The 18,108-nt window shown below is 51.9% G+C and overlaps 2 protein-coding genes across 7 annotated transcripts in view; one reads left to right on the top strand and one right to left on the bottom strand.

Annotated features, from left to right (window-relative positions):
* Nucleotides 1-288: 288 nt before the first annotated feature.
* Nucleotides 289-1,407, top strand: TSSK6 (testis specific serine kinase 6). Its single transcript, XM_004760856.3, has one exon. The coding sequence runs from the start codon at nt 490-492 to the stop codon at nt 1,309-1,311; it is 822 nt and encodes a 273-aa protein (XP_004760913.3). The 5' UTR covers nt 289-489; the 3' UTR covers nt 1,312-1,407.
* Nucleotides 1,408-5,969: 4,562 nt separating this feature from the next.
* Nucleotides 5,970-18,108, bottom strand: part of GATAD2A (GATA zinc finger domain containing 2A) — a 105,128-nt gene continuing 92,989 nt past the window's right edge. For 5 of the 6 annotated variants that reach the window (XM_004760857.3, XM_045081063.1, XM_004760858.3 and 2 more), the window contains 8 exons: nt 17,909-17,998; nt 17,133-17,264; nt 16,493-16,660; nt 14,552-14,831; nt 10,498-10,796; nt 9,760-9,834; nt 9,277-9,472; nt 5,970-7,548 (listed from right to left, as the gene is read on the bottom strand). In XM_004760857.3, the coding sequence (XP_004760914.1) occupies nt 7,418-7,548; nt 9,277-9,472; nt 9,760-9,834; nt 10,498-10,796; nt 14,552-14,831; nt 16,493-16,660; nt 17,133-17,264; nt 17,909-17,998 (1,371 nt within the window). In that variant the 3' untranslated portion in view covers nt 5,970-7,417. The remainder of the gene's footprint in view (nt 7,549-9,276; nt 9,473-9,759; nt 9,835-10,497; nt 10,797-14,551; nt 14,832-16,492; nt 16,661-17,132; nt 17,265-17,908; nt 17,999-18,108) is intronic. The other variant, XM_045081079.1, reaches the window with a different exon arrangement.

Consider the following 18,108-nt stretch of genomic DNA (forward strand, 5'->3'; position numbering starts at 1 on the left):
CCAAGTTAAGCTCCCTCTCTCGTTTTCTCCCCTTCGCGGGCGTCTCAAGGCTCCACATGGCCAGGGCCGGGTACACAAAGCTGGGGGGCGACTGCTGCTCAGCTTCGAGTCATGAGGAGCCACCCCAAAGCCAGGCATGGATTCTGCTCCTGAGTGGTCGTCGGGACCCCTTGCTAACAGGTTCTCATGTGAACTGGGCCATTCAGAGCGATTATGAGTCACAAAGCCTGATGGCCTTGGGGGGCCCCGTGGGGCGGGGTCCAGGGGGCCCCCACCCGGAGGCCGGGTGGGGTGACGCCTGTGGTCACTTCACAAGGCAGAAATTGTTACCTGGGCAATAAAAGGCACCTCTGCGGCGGGGACCCGGGAGTGGGCACATGGGGGTGCGGGTGTGCAGGTGCCAAGCGCCATGGGTTAGGCCCGAGATTGGAGTCCGGCCGCCCCCCGACAGCAGCCGCCTCCTGCTCCCCGCGCGCCCCAGGCGCCACCATGTCGGGCGACAAACTTCTGAGCGAACTCGGCTATAAGCTGGGACGCACAATAGGCGAGGGCAGTTACTCCAAGGTGAAGGTGGCCACGTCCAAGAAATACAAGGGCACAGTGGCCATCAAGGTGGTGGACCGGCGGCGCGCGCCGCCCGACTTCGTCAACAAGTTTCTGCCACGCGAGCTGTCCATCCTTCGAGGCGTGCGACACCCGCACATCGTGCACGTCTTCGAGTTCATCGAAGTGTGCAATGGGAAGCTCTATATCGTGATGGAGGCGGCTGCCACCGACCTGCTGCAGGCAGTGCAGCGCAACGGGCGCATCCCCGGGAGCCAGGCACGCGACCTCTTTGCGCAGATAGCTGGGGCTGTGCGTTACCTGCATGACCACCACCTGGTGCACCGTGACCTCAAGTGCGAAAACGTGCTGCTGAGCCCCGACGAACGCCGCGTGAAGCTCACTGACTTTGGCTTTGGTCGCCAGGCACATGGCTATCCTGACCTGAGCACTACCTACTGCGGCTCGGCCGCCTACGCGTCTCCTGAGGTACTCTTGGGTATCCCATACGACCCCAAGAAGTACGACGTGTGGAGCCTGGGCGTAGTGCTCTACGTCATGGTCACCGGGTGCATGCCCTTCGACGACTCGGACATCGCTGGTCTGCCCAGGCGCCAGAAGCGCGGCGTCCTCTACCCCGACGGCCTCGAGCTGTCGGAGCGCTGCAAAGCCCTGATCGCAGAATTGCTGCAGTTCAGCCCGTCTGCCAGGCCCTCAGCGGGCCAGGTAGCGCGCAACGGCTGGCTGCGTGCTGGGGACTCCAGCTAGAAGCCGGGGTTCCCGCCATTCCCGCCGCCCCGAGCACTGCGCAAGCGCAGTGCATGCGCGCGAAGCGCGCTTCCGTACTCTCGCGAAGCCGACACGCGCCACTGCGCACGCGCACTTCCCCCTTTTTCCTGACTCTGGATGGCTGGGGCCATAGTCGCCCCTGTTTAGAATCTAGCTCCTCTCCCCAAGATCCCGAGAGCAGGAGGGCGCAAGCGCTTCCTCTGTTTCCCAAGAGAAGGCCTCGGGAGGGGAAGGGACGAGAAGAAATGGAAGCGTTGCGTCAGCGCGGAATGAGCGATGGCTGTGGGCAGGCGGTGGATACTTGGAGGAGCTGCCAGGGAGTGGACGCGTGTGGAGGGCGTCCTTCTCTAGTCACCCGCTCATGCTGGTGGGGAAGGCACGGTCCGAGCGCTTCCTCCTTGGAACTTGCAATAAACTCGCTCTTCCTCACACCTGCCTCCACCAATGGCCCCCTTTTACCAAGTAGGGGTGGGAGGTTATCCCCCAGCGGAAGTCAGGCGTGGCGCCTCATTGTAGAGAAAGACTTGTTGAGGTTCTAGCTCTAGGTCTCGAAAAGGAATTGGGAGGATTCAGACTAGACTTTTGGGTTCACCAGTCTCAAAAGAACTCAAAGGGTCGTGATGGCCCTGGGAATAGAGATGCAGGGCTGGGAGCAAGGATCCCAGCACCATCCCCGTGTTTAAGAATGGAACAGAGTTGGGGACAAGGGGAGGGAGCTGTCTCAACAGAAACTGAGTTTATAGATGAGGAAATTGAGGCTCACACAAGTGACACTTGCCCAAGAACACATCTGAAATTTGAAACTAGATATGGCTGGAGTGGGGTGGGGAGGTGGTGGAAACTCTCCTTAATAAGGGCCCTTCCTTGGTAAAGAAGTTGTCTAGCAGGTGAGAGTCAAAAGAGTGGGGTCAGGAGTCTGCTGGGCAAGATGGTTACTTCAGTCCTCTCTTCATTCATGAGTTTATTGAGTGCCTACTGTGTGCCAAGCTCTGGGACTCCACAGTGAGGCTTGGATCTATTCCTTACCTCAGTGAGGACGCCAGTGAAAAGTCAAGTAAAAATCAATAGCATGGAAAGAAAAGACTTGTAATTTGTGCTAAATGCTGGGTGAGGGGAGGGGCAGGTGACCAAGGAAGGACGGAAACAGACATTTGAGCTTAACCCTGAGAGAATCACACACTGGAAACAGCAGAAGGAACATGTTCTGAGTGTTCCCAAGATACACTGGAGCTGGTGTGTTGGGAGAATGCCACAAAAAGTCCTACGGTGGGAGTGGACAGGGAGGAAGAAGAGGTGGAGAGGTAAGTGTATGTCTGAAGAGGGGACCCACAGGTCCTGGGGGAAATTGGGGATTATTTTGTTGCAATGAAGTTAGTGGGTTTGATGACAGCAGCTCTCACTTGGGGTGCACTGACGATGTCTCTCTAAGCCCTAATTCTACCCATGTCGTTGCCCCACACAGTCTCTGAGGAGGCTGGTCATCTTGTGTGTCTGGTAACTCCCCACTCCTGCTCACTCACCCTTTGTGTTCTCAGGTGCCCTGGGGAGTAAATGTCAGCTCTTCCCTAACCGCTTTTGAATAGGCAGATGAGGAAACTGAGGCTAAGAGAGGGGAAGTGACTAGTCTCCTGTCCTGGCTGGTTCACATCTGAGCCAAGAAAGAAAACCCAACCCCTCAGGTTTACACTAAGGAGGATGCCTCTTCTGGTCTGGACCATTCTGTAGACTCTGCACCTGGAAAATGGAGGCAGGAATCTTATCTTTCAGGTTGTAGGGAGAGGCTATGTGGTTCATTGAAAGACCACACCCTGAACCTTCTTGAGGCTCCCACTACACTCAGAATGAAACCCACATCCTCAACCCTTTTTCCTGTGGCCCAACCACACTGCCTGCCTTGTCCTTGACCCGACAAGTTTGGTCTTACCTCTGAGCCTTTGCACTGGCTGTTGCCATTACCTGCACCACTTACCAGTTTCTTTATTCCAGACTTGGTTTAAGTCATCTCTTCCCTGACACTCTGTTCTTTCCCTCCTAGCTCTTGTCACAAGGAATCCGAGTGCCTTGGGTATGGTATGTGCCTTTTTCATCTGTAGATTAATGTGTATGAGCAATGGGGCCTGGGTCTTTTCCTACCCCATGGCCATAGACCTGTTGATTGGTTCAGAGGGGACAAGGCCTTAAGGATTGAGGCAGTTGTCCCATTTGTTGGCTGGAGAAGCTGCTGGACACTCACCCCTGTTGAGTCAGTGGGTCAGTGGAGGAACCTGTGCCTAACCCAGTGAAAACTCACTTGAGGGCTGAATTTGGAGCCCCAGAAGTGTGCTTCTCACAGCCAGTGGTGGGGCATGGGGCACCAGTCAGGATGTTTCACAGGTAGACTGGGACAGTTTTGGGTTTAATTTCTGTAATGTCTTCTGTCAGTTCTGTGCCTTGTGAAACGTAGTTAGGTGTGGTGGTTAGAGAGGACCATCAACCCCCAGGCTGGAAGCAGGAATGTCTTAACAATGTCTTCCTCGTTAATGGGGAAACAAGGGGTCACCCTGCTACACCTTCCCCAGTCTCCAAACTGTCCCAAAGCTGGGACAAAAATAAGTGCAGGAAAAGCAGGGCTGAGGGGACAAAAGAAATATACACCCAATATGTTGTCCATTTCTTTATTTTCTGTCAGATTCTAAAACTTCCTCATGACACAAGTATAGCCATTGATTCCAGCCTCTTGTTTATTGGAACTTCTATTCTGGTTTGGTGGTCAACCTTTTACATTTATTATCAAAGATTTAGAGTCACAATAAATACAAGTGACAACCTCCCCACCCACCCATCCCGCAAACCCCCACCTTCCAAATACCCTGCACTAGTGTAACTTTCTATTACACTTTCATTAAGGATTATAAAACTTTAGCTGTCCTTAAAAAAAAAAAAAAAAAAAAAGCTCAGTCCAAGTTCTTTAGGCAACCATCATGTGCAGCATAACTCGGCATCAAATAAAAACCCAATGGTGCAGCAGCAGCAACGACTGTCTTTTTCCATGATTTACACCCCTGTGATGAGAGTATTTATATAGAAAACTCCTCCCCATGTCTTTCTGTCCATAGGAAAATGACGTGTGAGACACAGGAACCACAACACCCAGCGCAGCTGTACTCAGTTGGCTTTCATTCCCTCTGCACTGGGGCCAAGTTTGCTTCATAAAGGTCTTAGGGTACAAACAGGAGTAGAGGTTACCCCTGGGAGGGCCACTGTTGGCCTTCTCAAAGGTGAGGGTCCCAACATCACAGTTGGGACACTGGGGACCCAGTGACATGGGTAGGATGGCCAGAGCAATGGGAGGCTCCAAGTGGACACACATGTATCTACATGAACACTCATGTTTACATGTATGACAGCCACCTCAAACATGCAGCCCTTCACCCTTGAGTGACTATCATCTTGAACAGTTTCCAGTTGCCAGAGTTCATGTCACAGGTAACTTGGGACCATCATCATCCTCCCACATTGTCACTGCTTGTAAGAACCAAGTCCTTTCAGTCCTGAGGCTCCTGCGGTGGGGGTGGGGGAGACCAGGACCCCAGCACTGTGACCATTTCTGACAGGCTTTGCTGCTGGGAGAACACTCAACGTTACTATCGGTTTCCTAATGTCTAAACCCCACATGCAGAGAGGTATTTAATATGCCTTTCCTGCAACATCATAAACCTCATCAAAGAACTACTCATTTGGGGCTTATCAGAGAAGTTATACTGCGAAGGGGGAAACAAAAGAAAAAAAAAGGGAGGGTGTAAGAGTTTTGATACAGTAGAAATGAACAAAAGATTAAGGCATCTCACGTTCTTCTCTCCTTTAAAAAAAGTTACATGTCACAGTAAGTGGTCCCTGATGGGATTATTCCCAGGGACCCTGGGCTGGAGGAGGAGAGCCAGGGCCAGTAGCCCCATCCTCCACCTGTGGTGGTCGAGTTTGTCTGAATTCATGAGGACCACTTAACAGCTCAGGGGCCGGTAGAAGTCCAGCCAGGAAAGGTTGAGTGGAGGTGGGTTCCTGAGCACAGAGATGAGCGAGGTTCTAATGGGCTGAGGTTGAGGGTCAACCTGTGCAGCACAGTTCAGCTTGGGCCCATGAGTCATAGACCCATTCAACCCCAGCTGGGGCGTGACAACCCTGGCACACCCCTCCAGTGCAGAGGTGACTCTTGCCTGGACACCTGATCCCAAGTTACTGCATAGAACGGACGTCTGTTTGCCCATAGAAGTGGCCAGCCTAGGTGCTCCTTCTTGAAGGATTTGGAAAATCTGGCCCACATCATTGAACAGAGAGGGCTAACAGCTCAGGATAGTATAAGACAAGTATTTATTTGCCAGGCACACAGAAAAATGTGAGAAATAGAAATGCTTGCATACTCTTGATTTTTTGGTGTAAAACACCCCCATGTCAATTTCCCTCCTTTCCCCCAAATCCCTGGATCTTGGAATGAAAGCCACCCTTCCTTGCCCTCCCCTCCTCCAGCCCAAGTTATGCACTCAAAACAAAAAATCAATTTAAAATACAGGGTTTTACACAACAAAAAATTAGAATGTTGCAAAACTAGGTCTTCTACCGCGGGTCAAAATGTTGCTAAACATGGATATTCACACATGAGAGAGGGGGTTAAATGAGCCTTTATTAGAATGTTGTAGCAGTGTGTTTTGAAGAAGGAGGCCCTACAAAATAAGGATTTTAAATTAAGTCCCTAACTGCATGGATAGGAAAACTAGGGCTGGGGCTGAAGTGGGGAGCAAGAGTACCCCATCTCCACGTCGACAAACGTGTGCGTGCACACAGGACACCCACGCACCTGCACGGAGACAGCCCTGTGCAGAGCACACTCATGACAGCTTCTGCCTATCCTCATGGAACCGATTTTTAGGAAGTTGGATAAACCAAAATGAAACACAAATAAGAGCAGACCTGATCCTTTGCATAAGACATTTCTGTAGAGTCGAAAGAGAGTTAAAAAAACAACAACAACAAAACAACAAAACAAAACAAAAAACCAAAACCAAAACCAAAACAGTCTGAAGGCGAACCCTGGCAGCATGGCCCTGTTTTAAGGGAAAGTTCTAAACTAGACCCAAATGAAAACCCTGAAGTCTTGGAAGGGCAGGGGTACTTCCCCACCAGACACACCTGACAGAAGCATAGGCCAGGGCAGCTTAAGATGGTGTCCATCAAAATAAGTAAGTAAAGGAGAAATTTAATAAAATAAAACCACAACAACAAAAAAACACAATAGCCCGCCCCTTCAACTTCCCACTCAGGCTCTGGGTGTTGCTGCCAATTCTCTCTCCCTCCTCTATTGGCGGCGTGCGGCTTCTGGGATCCCAGGCTCTCTGGCTGGGGTCTGGGTTGCAGTTTGTTCTTCTGCTAAGTGTGGGAGGTCCAGGGTCTCCGGGATGAGCAGCAGCAGAGGCCTTCCGCTAGAGTGAGGGCTAGGCAGTCAGTGGCCCACCCTCTGGGGTGTGGGGGCCGTGCTCGGCAGGGACCCCTAGGTCTGCACGGTTTACTTTAAACTCCATCATCATGAGGTGATTTAAAAAAAATCTGTCAACCTAAAGATTGCCATGAAGGAAGGCAGTCAAAGACTGGGAGGCTAAGATGGGGAAAAGCAAAAACAAAACAGAACGCTCCGCTCGACTTCAGAAGCCCCGGGCGCCGGTCTCGCCGAGCGTGTCACAGTGTCCAGGGTGAGCCGTCCGTGCACCCTGCCGGGGGGTGGGGGAGTGGGGAGGGGTTGGGGGCGCTGAAAGAAAGGGCCGGAAGCAGAACCAGCCCCCAAGGTCCACTTTTCTGCTGGTGTTGGGCAAACTAAAGGCAAAGAAAGGAAAAAAGCCCAAGGGAAAGGTCCCTCAGTGATATTCCTCGTCCACCTGTGAAGCAGCCCCTCAGCTGCGACGAAATTCTGCAGCCAAGAACGGGGCCCTTGCTTCTGCAGCGCGGCCGGCGCTCGCTCACTCGTTTCCTCAGGGAGTACGAGGTCTTCCCGAGTGGAGGGTGGCAGGGCCAGGTGGGAGGGAGGAGGGAGCCTGTTCTCCACTGGGCCCGGCTCGCACTATTTCCACGTGGCTGACTGGGGGATGGAGCGTGGCGGGATCATGTCCAGGAGGTACTCCCGCTGGCGGTCCACCGCTGAGGAGGTCTTGTGCACTGCCAAGCTCGGGCTGACAAACGCAAGGGCCCCGCCTACAAAAGAGCACAATGACAGGGTTTTTAATGGTAGAGTAATATTCTCTCATGAAAACATTAATTAAAAAAAAAAGATTTATTTATTTGACAGATCACAAGCAGGCAGAAGCAGGCAGAGAGGGAGAGAGGAGGAAGCAGGCTCCCCACCGAGCAGAGAGCCTGATGCGGGGCTCGATCCCAGGTCCCTGGGACCATGACCTGAGTCGAAGGCAGAGGCTTTAACCCACTGAGCCACCCAGGCACCTCACCCCAAGAGTATTTTTGGTGGCAGCTACAACATTTTGTGGAACAAATGTTCTGAGGTCAAATGCAATACGGAAATCTCTCTACATACGAAAGAGAAACCTGACTGGGTCCTGCCCAGAAACCAAGGGTAACCTGGAGTGCTGGGAGAACCCTTTTGGGAAATGCTTTTATGCTACTAGATATTTACCTCTCCTCCTACTACTGAACACAGCAACTACTTACTCCTTCACATTCATTACCTTAAACACACAGTTTTCACATGGCTGCTACCACTGTGTACACACGCACACACCTGTATCTGATTTTGCATACTTTCAAAATTTTCCATAAAAGGAATTTTCAAGCTGTGAGTTCTTAGCTGCATCTTGCACATGCTGCACAAAAGCCTCTCTGCCCTTGTTTACAAATGCTCTCTAGGCTGCTCCGATTCCTCCGCAGCCAGACCAATGTACTCCCTTCCCCTGAGTTTCCCCCTGTGGAAGGCTCGGATTCTTGGCCACACTTCTAACTCTAGGGTCAGCTGCACACACAGCTGACTCTGGTGTTTTGTTTGCATGGCCGGCCTGGCTTTCCCAGCTCTGCCTAAGGAGATGGTTTTCATGATGTCACGCCCCTTTTAAACCTACGGGGATACAATAAACTTGGGCGGGGGCAGGGAGGGACACTGGTTCCCATAGCCCTTTGTGCCTACCTTTCACTTTCCTGTTTTGATGGAAACAAATATTTAACTGTCACCTTAATGCTGGCACATAAATACTAAAAAAGAAGGAGGGAAGCGGTGTGGGGGACAACCCAGGGATGGCTGGGAGTGCTCACCTGAGGGCACCCCCCACTCAATGAGTTGTTCCTCAAATGTGCTTTTCTCAGAATCCTCTGCCACCCACCCTAGTTAAATCCCTAGCCCCTGCCCCAGGGATCTTACCCTTCCCCCACCCCTCTGGATGTTCTTGTTCTGTTTACTCTTTGCACCACCTGACCTAAAGCAGAGGGTGGGAAGAGTGTCTCAAAGAGCAAGAAATGAAGAACACTACCTGGCTGAAAAAGTGCACCAGAAAAGGTACAACAGTAACAGCAAAAACAGGTGTTCCCTATGGCAGGAAGGGGTCAGGGGGCCAGAATTGGCAAGATAAGTGTCTGTGCTGACAGGTGTCCACTGGATGGTGTGTGTGTGAGACACACACACACACACACACACACACACACCCTAAACTCGGTTTGCTCAACATTTTGAGTCAAGAGCTAAGAGTCTGGGTCTAGAGTGTACAAAGGGGGGAAATCAGTATTTACCTAGGGCCACCACTTGTTTGGGACATCCTGTTTGGTGAACAGTGATTAAGCTGAACAGTCAAAAGCAGCTGCTCTCAGGGAATAGGCCTGGGGTTTCAGGGCTCTCTGCACCATTTCTGTTCACCCTGTGTATGTGCAAGTCTCAGACAAACGCAAGGAAGGGACAGATGTCACCATGTGGGGGTGGCTCACCTGTACTTAGGGGTGCCTTCTTCCAGTTGGTGGTGGCATTGCCCTTGCCGGTGCTTACAGCTCTCTCGGAATGTCTGCCGGTCCTGCTGACAAGGGCTGTGGCTGAGGCTGCGTTCTGCAGTTTGGGTGACTGGCTGAACGTGTGCAGGACACCACGGGGCGTTGTGGTCGAGCCCCGGGACAGCTGGCTGGAGGCCTACAGTGGAGAAAGGGTGTGATGGCTCATGTGGGGAAGGTGGTGACAGAGGGCAAGACGCTCAGCGCAGCCTCTCCGTGCTCTGGCCGACCTCTTCCCACCCACACAGGGTCCCTAAAGTCCAAAATCAGGAGACCAGGTAAGTTACACCGAGGGGAGGGGTAGGAGGGAGGGAGAGACAGACAGACGCAGGCAGCGTGACAGTCGGCGACTGACGTGGTCACGGTCTGGGGCGTGAGGGCTGGTTGGTGGCGCGGTGCAGGGGCTCCCGGCACCGCAGTTCTGACCTGTAGCACAGCCCCGTTACTCCAGTCGCGGGCCTCTCCTGAGCGGAACGCCAACTTACGCCGGGGTTTTATGACCTATACAAACGGGGTTGAAATCGAGGTCAGCACCATCCACAGACGGCCTAGGGTGACCTAGAGTGACCAAGGGCAGCAGCTGTGGCCCCACGAGGCCCAGTCCCCATGGGACAGGCCATTTCCTGAGGGCAGCACAGCCACCCACTATATAAGGATCTTGAGAAGATGTTTATTAGTGAATTACAAATGACTTCCGAGGACACAAAAAATTGCCAACAGGGTGCTTTGGGTCTACAGGGGGTGGGAAAGCAAAGCATTAAAAAAAGCAGCCAAAACTTGACTTCAAACTTGCTTCTCTCCTTAATTTAGCTAGAACATTTCTTCCAAATGCCCCTTTTGCATCTCAATGTGGCTTTCAGAAAAGTCCTTTTAGACAAGAAGTACTTGTCAGCCGGAACACTGCACGTGAAAGCTACAAAATCTAAAGAAACTGCAAATTAGTATTTTCACCACCAAAGGCCACCATTAAATGCAATTTAGACACACAGTTAACCACCAGGCAGATAACTGCCCAGTGTGGGACAGAACGTCAGAACATCTTGCTTGCTAGCAACAACTCCCGGCTAAGGGAAGGGAATAAGGCCCCTCTCCTAGAAAGTGAGGCCGCCCAACCCCCACTCCCAGGCCGCAGGGCCACAGCTTTGGCTCCCCAAGGACTCTCACCTGCTTTAGTGCGGGGTGTGGGGCGGCGGCAGGCTCAGCCTTGGCCTGTGTGGGGGCGGCACCCTGTTGTAGGAGGCGCTGCTCGATCTCCTGTTCCTGCTGCAGAGCTTTCACAAAAGCAGCCTTCAGCCGGCTCGTGTGCTCTACCTTGAGTGCCTTCTTCTGGTTGGATGCCATGCAGTTCTCACACATGATGGCGCCACCCTTCTCCTCCCGCCAACGGCATGTGAAGTCCGTCTTGCACTGCGCACACATGTAGGGCTCCCGGGACAGAACAGCAGCAGCTGACATCCTGCCCGCTGCAGGAAGATACGTGGGCTCATGTCATAGGAACAGGATGCCAGAGTCAGAGCCCCTACCATCCAGGACAGGATGAGGACGTGTGACAGATCTGGAGCAGTGCCCTGGACTGTGGCTCAGCTGGCATCAGTAAGCCAAGTCCCAAGACACTGTCTGTTTGGCATGCATGTACTGGTGCCAACTATGTGTGGACACCAGGCCAGCCTTGCGCCTTGGGGAAGGTTTGCTGATAGAAAGAAGTGAAGCAGCTTTGGAAAATGCCATGGACTAGGTACACGGGGTACCAACTCTCAAGAACCTCAGTGCTCTCTAGGGGCACCTGGGTGTCTCAGTCAGCTAAGCGTCTGCCTTCAGCTCAGGTCATGATCCCAGGGTCCTGGGAGCCCTGAGTTGGCCTCCCTTCTCAGGGGGAGCCTGCTTCTCCCTCTCCTTCTGCAACCCACTTTGTGCTCTCTCAAATAAATAAAATCTTAAAAAGAACAAAAGTGATCTCAGATTAGCTCCTCCCAACTGCCTTTCCTACTTTCCCCCACCTTCTCACAGTGAAGAGGAGGTGACCCTCCGGGTCCCACTTTGCTGTGATAGGCATTCTTGCCAGTGGGCCAGTCAACTAAGGACTAATTATCCAGCAGATACTCTGGCTGACAAATGTCATACCCATTGTCTTGTGCATGCAAACCTCCTAAAAGGGCAACCCACACTGTTATCTTGAGAAGGAAAGCAAGGCTAAGGAGATAAAGTGTCTTGCAGAGTCACACACCAGTGGCAGGGCCAGGACTCACACGTGCTGCCCAGCTGAGGGCACTCTGGGGCCCTGGCCCCTTTATCTGAGAAACGGGAGCATTGCATCCCCTTGGTTGGCCATAGGAAGGGTGACTGGGGAAGCCAAGTAAAGTGCATGCTCAGGTATGGGATCAATATTCTTTTTGTCATTGAAAGTGAAGTAAGGTGGGGAAGCCTGGGTGGCTCAGTCAGTTAAACCTCCAACTCTTGATTTTGGCTCAGGTCAGAATCTTGGGGTTGTCAGATTGAGCCTGCACTGGGCTCCACCCTCAGGACGGACGGAGTATGCTGTCCCTCTCCCTCTGCTCCACCTCCCACTTGCTCATTCTCACCCTTTTTCTAAAATAAATAAACAAAATCTTTAAAAAAATAAGGAAAAAGAAAAAAGAAAGAAAAAGTGAACTAAGGGGCATGTTTTGTATTTTTGTAGTTATCTTTTTTCTGTCTAGAGTACTCAAGGATTTAACTTCCTCATGACATCAGAGACAATGCTGCCAAGAGACCCTGGGCCTCTCTCCAGCCCTGGGCCTGCCCAAGCTGCCCCTGAATGCTGAGGGGCTATATAGGATCAGACTGGGGAAGCCCCTCACCCCAGGCCCCCAGCTCCAGGCTCTCACCTGCAGCTAACATGCTCCGGTGAAAAGAATACATCATCTCCAAACGTCTAACCCTAGAGGACACAGTACCTCTTTCTAGGGAGCTGTAGCAGGGATGACCAACATGAGAGTGGAAACATTGGTACAAGGCTGTACTTATTAGTCACCCAGGCTGGGGCTCTGGGAGGCATCAGGGGACACCTCAAAAGGAGCTCAGAACTTCCTCCCAGTTAGGTCCCATTTTGGGCGATACAAGAAGTATACTGACTCCTAATGAGAGAACAGGTAGATATGGGCTGAGTGGGAAGAGCAGATGCCCAGGGCACACAGATACAGACGGGTGGGCACTGTGACCTGACTTGGGCCTCCCACCACCCACCTATCCCACAGTGGCCTCACGGCAGCTCTTTTGCCAAAATCACTCCATCATAAAGATGACACCAAAGGGATCAGACACATTCAAGGGTGTGAGAGCTCGCACCCTTCCCTGCTGGGCCTGGCTCCCTGACAAGTGGAAGCCACCATCCCCAATTTTACAGAGGACAATGTTGGCCCTACGTGGCTTTCCACTCTCAGCCTGACTCACAGTCAATCCTTCATATGGCCCCGTGGCTGGGGAGGATTTTAAGAGCAATGGTGTGGGTGGGTGGATGGGAGGTAATAAGGAAGCTACAAGTTAATCTGAGATGGCCCGCTGGGCCTTGGCCCTGGGTCTGGCCCCCAACCAAATATGGAGGGCTCTACCTCTAAGAGGCACTAGATACAATGTCCAAGGATGTGATATATCTTTTGTGATATACTGACTAAAGAGGAGGAAGAGAGCACTCCCTCCAATACCCTGACATCAAGCAGGTACTGCAGGGACCCCAACTACCTGTCACGTATACCTGCTTCCTTCCCTCTCTGGAGACAAGATGCAAGCAAGCAGAAGGTGCTTTTCCTTTGTACAGGCCCCATTACTGTTGCTCCCAACTCTGTGCTGGTAAGGGCAGCCCTGAGAGGGGTCGGCATGTCCCAAGAGACAATTCGAGGTATGTGGTCTGAAGCCTACCAGGCCCTCCCTTGCCCTGGACCAGTTACAGCTCCATCACCTCCTCGGGTCTGAGCATCTGCTGAGATCATGGAGGGAGAGCATTCAGGCTGGCTGCCTAAATAAGATCATCACAAACTGAATCTCTAAGCAGAAACGTCTTCAAATCATCTGGTGGAGGCCCCTCAAAGGCCAACCTGGCTTCCCACCTCCATTTCCAATGTTACTTTTTTTTTTTTTTTTTAATTTTAAAGATTTTATTTATTCATTTGACAGAGATCACAAGTAAAGAGGCAGGCAGAGAGAGAGGAAGGGAAGCAGGTTCCCTGCTGAGCAGAGAGCAAGACTCGGGGCTTGATCCCAAGACCCTGAGATCATGACCTGAGCCAAAGGCAGAGGCTTTAACCCACTGAGCCACCCAGGCGCCCCTATATGCCCTTTTTTTAAAAAAATCACTAAAACCTCTTAACATGCAAGTGGTGCTTTCCAAACGGTTTCCAAGGAGGGTGATAAAGTGAGTCTGGCCCAGGCCTGGGTGTCCCCCTCCTACCTTCAGGGCTGAGAGCATTCAGGGCTCTGAAAAGTTCTAGCTGGAAAGACCTGTCTGGAAACAAAGCCTGTCAGCCTCCTGTAAATGTTCCTCCTCATGCCTCTCTGTCTGCCCCACCATCATAGAGCAGCTTCTGCCGGCAGACCATGTGTGCAGGTCCTTGGGTGTCCCCAGGGCCCAGCTCTCAGAAGAGGCCCCAACAAGAAAGGTGACTGTGATATGTTTAAGAAGTTATCCGAGGTGATAGATGGTGACCACATTTATTGTGGTGAACACCAAGTAATGTATAAAATGGTTAAATCACTGTATCATACACCTAAAACTAATTAACACTGTATGGCAACTACACTTCAATAGAAAGCATTTTTAAAAATGTAAAAACTAATGGGGCACTGGGGTGGCTCAGTTGGTTAAGTTTAAGTGTATGACTCTTGATTTCAGCTAAGGTCATGACCTCAGGATCCCGAGATTGAGCCCCGTGCTGGGCTATGTGCTAAGTGCGGAGTCTGCTGAAGATCTGCCCTCACCTGCACCCCTCCCATCCCCGGGCTGATGCAACTCGTAGCACATGCGCGCAGTAAATAAACAAATAAATAAATGTAAAAACTGAAACAAGCAAAAAGTAAAGTCTCATAGAAAGCTGGACTGATACAAAAGGTTATGCATAAGATGCCTCACCCCAAGACAGCTCTCAGCATACAGCAGACATTCCAACATGTGCTATGCATTGAAAATAACCTATTGTAAGAAAAACTTCACTGGCAAGAGATGAAAATAGCTCCAAGGCCCACTCACCTTGGGTCTCTAGCAGGTTCTGCACCACTTCCTCCAGGCCGACCAGGTAGATGAATTCGTTGTTGGCAGCGCTGGGCAGGAAGTTCATCTCCGGGGCAGGGGGCTTGGGAGGGGGGATTTCTAGCAGCGTCTTCTCCAGCTGTTTGCGCAGCGCAAGCTTGGCAGCTGCCTGACGACTGGCTGGAGAATCAGCAGAGGTGACCACAGAGGCCACGCTGGTGGGGGTAGAGTTGGCCTGAGCAGAGGTGGCTGTCGTCCCTTTCAGCGACGCTGGGGAAGGCTTTTAGGAGATAACAACTTGGTCAGGGTTCTGGGGGTGCCTAATCCCAGAGACCAGGATGGCACTGTTAGCTGTATTGACTAAGGAATCTTTAAGGTAGTAACTCCGAGCTGCTTGACATCAGCAAGCCAACAGACAAAGCAGCATTAAACTCATCACTGTATGAGATGACCTATCTTATAAAACATACTTGAGGTTTAGCTGATATCCAATAAACCACACACATTTACAATCTGTATTCTGCTGTGTTTTGCTACATGAGGACACCTATGAAGCCAAAACCGTGACCAGGGCAGTGGGCACCCCCACTCAGGCAACACGGCCACCGTCCCATCACTATGGCCTAGCAGACTTCCTCCCAGCACAGGTCTAGATGGCCGCCATCTTCACAGGGGTGTGAGAGAAGATCACCACAGCACTGGTGGCATTTGCTTCATGAGCACCTTTGTATGTGGTTGTCTGAGACGCTAAATGTTTCACTCATCTCATGTGTTCTCATTGGTGTTATGGTGGAGAACAGCTTTTGGACCAACCTCTGTCCTGCCTCTTCCCCCACTCCTAATCTTCGGTGCTCCTGTACTACTTTCTCGTCTTCATCTGGACCCCAGGGCCAATGCTCCATTGTCTCCTTCCTTTAGTTCACCCAGCCCTCAACCCTGTCAGGTGCTTTCCCCAAAACCCAGAGCTGATCACACTAGTGCCCTTAATTTTGTGGGGCTGAGGACCCTTCTGAAAATCTAAGGAAAGCAGCATACACCACCCCCATGAAAATACACACACCTGACAACTTGCACACAACACATCATAGGGCTCAGGGAGCCCAGAATGGTTTCCCAGGGCCCCCTCCCTCACAGAGGGTCTCAAGAGCTGAACAAGTTTCCCAACACAGAGGACACCAGCCATCAAAGCAGCTCAGCCTGGTCTGACATTAGAGAAGACGGAGATGCTGCTCAGAATCCTGCTGGTCAGGCTCTTATCTGAGGGAGGCAGACAAAGATGCACCATGCCAGAGGAGGAAGAGAAGCTAATACAGCCATCAGCAAAAGCCTCTACAGACCCAATAATTTTCTCTGTCAATAAAGCTCTTGCTTCTAGCCTGCCCACCCACCCTGGTCCCATCTTCCTGGCATTACTTTGTGGGAACAGACCCACCCCATCTCAGAGGCTCTGTACAGAGGTGAAAGGACTCGTGGCTAAGAATAGATGTGCTGGTGCTGTGAGGACATTTGCAGACATGCTCCCCTCATGTACTCATGCAGACAGAGAGGAGGGCGAGGAAGGCTCTGGTGCCACTCCACCCCTCTCACCCCCCGCCCCCCAGTCCCAGCCATGTCTAGGCCCATCAGATGCTTTACCTGGCCTCATCCATCCCCCAAAACATCTTGGCTCTGCCACCTGAAGCCTCCCCCACACCCTGCAGCTTAGGTCTGAACCTCTCCCCCTCTCAGGACCTATCCAACTCAGCTAGACTATAGTTCTTAACTCAGGAGGAGCTCCAGTCCAAACCCCCATGGGGCACCCAAGGCCTTGCCTGACTCCTGAGGGAGCAGGCAGCTCACACACCATACCACTCTGGAGACCGGACTATGCCGCAGGACCAGGGGCCCTTGATGTCTGTGTGTGCGGGGGGTGGGGTTAGGTTAGCTCAGCACAGTCCTCACCTGTGGGATGTTGACAAGCAGACTGGTATTGGGGACATTGGCGACACGGATGAGACCCTGCTGGATGATCCTCTGTCCCTGAATTTGCACACTGGGCACAGATGCCCGGGGGGCCAAGAGGAGCGGCGGCGGCCCCGTGCTGGAATGTTGTCTGATGTTGTGGATTTGCTGTGGGGTGGGACAGAGGATAAGATGATGAAAGGGATGGGGCGCCTGGGTGGCTCAGCTGGTTAAGCGTCCAACTCCTGATTTTGGCTCAGGTGATGATCTCAGGGTTGTGAGACTGAGCCCCACATCGAGTTTTACAGTGAGCATGGAGGCTGCTTAGGATTCGCTCTCTCCCTCTCCATCTGCCCCCTACCCTCCATGCACTCTCCCCAAAAAACCAAAAAACCACACCTTTTTAAGGCTGAATAACATTCCATTGTATGGATATTTCCCCATTCTCTTCCCCCCCTTAAAAAATAATAATAAAAAATAAAATTAAATAAACAAAAAGATGGTGAGAAGATCAATGAAGGGAGGGAAGGGTTGGACCCCGTAATCCCCAAGCTGATGACCAGGAAGGACTGTTCTCATGAGGGGACTGGCTGGAGTAGCCTGTACACATTTTTACACCACACAAGCATACCCTGCTCACCTGAGCCCCCCTGACAAGTGGGGGCATGACGACCTGTGAGCTCGCCTGTGGCCCCAGCTTCGAGGACACCTGCTGCCCACCGCGGACCAGGGGTGGTGGGATGACACTGCCAGGCATTCTTGTTGAAGAGGTCTGTCAACAGCACCAAACCCCAGATTTTACACTTTTTTTTTGTTTTTTTAAAAAAACAAACAGGTTTGCTGTTTGTAAAAGTACATATTTGTTTAAAAGGGGGGGGAAGGACACTAAAATGCCTATTTATTCTAAACACAAAAGAAGAAGGAACATGGATTACGACAACAGCCATGCAGACTGGCTTCACTCAGGAGTGAACTGCACCAACAAGGTAGTACATTTTCACCCACATGACCCCTACAACAGCAGAAGTCCAGCTAACCTGGGCTGGGTGTCATTTTCTTGCTGGTCTGAATTGGGGGCACAGGACTGTTGAGGGAAGGCAGGCCCCTGCTCCGACCTCAGTCTTGTGTCTGGGAGTGGGAGCCCTGCCCATCTCACCCTGTGGGCAGGAGGCCCTGCTAGGTCCCACAAACTTGGAACTGTTGAAACAAAAGCAACTTGGTCTGCCTAAATCTTGGTTCTCTAATTTTACTAGGAGCAGTCATAGGAGGAGCCCTCTCAGCAGTGGCATGATTTGTTTGTGATGTCAAAAGTGGCCTACGTTTGGGCCTCACTCCAAAGGAATCATAAGGAATGGGCAGCCTTTCACAGGAACTGGATCAGGACTGCTCAGGAGACTAAGCAGAGGGAATACTGACCTGAAGGGATGGCTTGCCAGAAGGAATGTTCTGGGTGCCCCGCACAAGCGGGGGAGGGGTGGTCACGGCACTCCCAGCAGAGCCTGTGGGCTGTAAGAGCAGACATGCGAGAGATAAGGGGGTCATCAGCCCCATTCCCCTCACATACAATCCAGAGGGAGAAAGACTGGTTTTCTTCCTCTTCCAAAGCCATCAAGCTC

This window comes from Mustela putorius, unplaced genomic scaffold, assembly GCF_011764305.1.
Source record: "Mustela putorius furo isolate JIRA1106 unplaced genomic scaffold, ASM1176430v1.1 tig00000095_pilon_pilon_pilon, whole genome shotgun sequence".
Taxonomy (NCBI): Eukaryota; Metazoa; Chordata; class Mammalia; order Carnivora; family Mustelidae; genus Mustela; species Mustela putorius.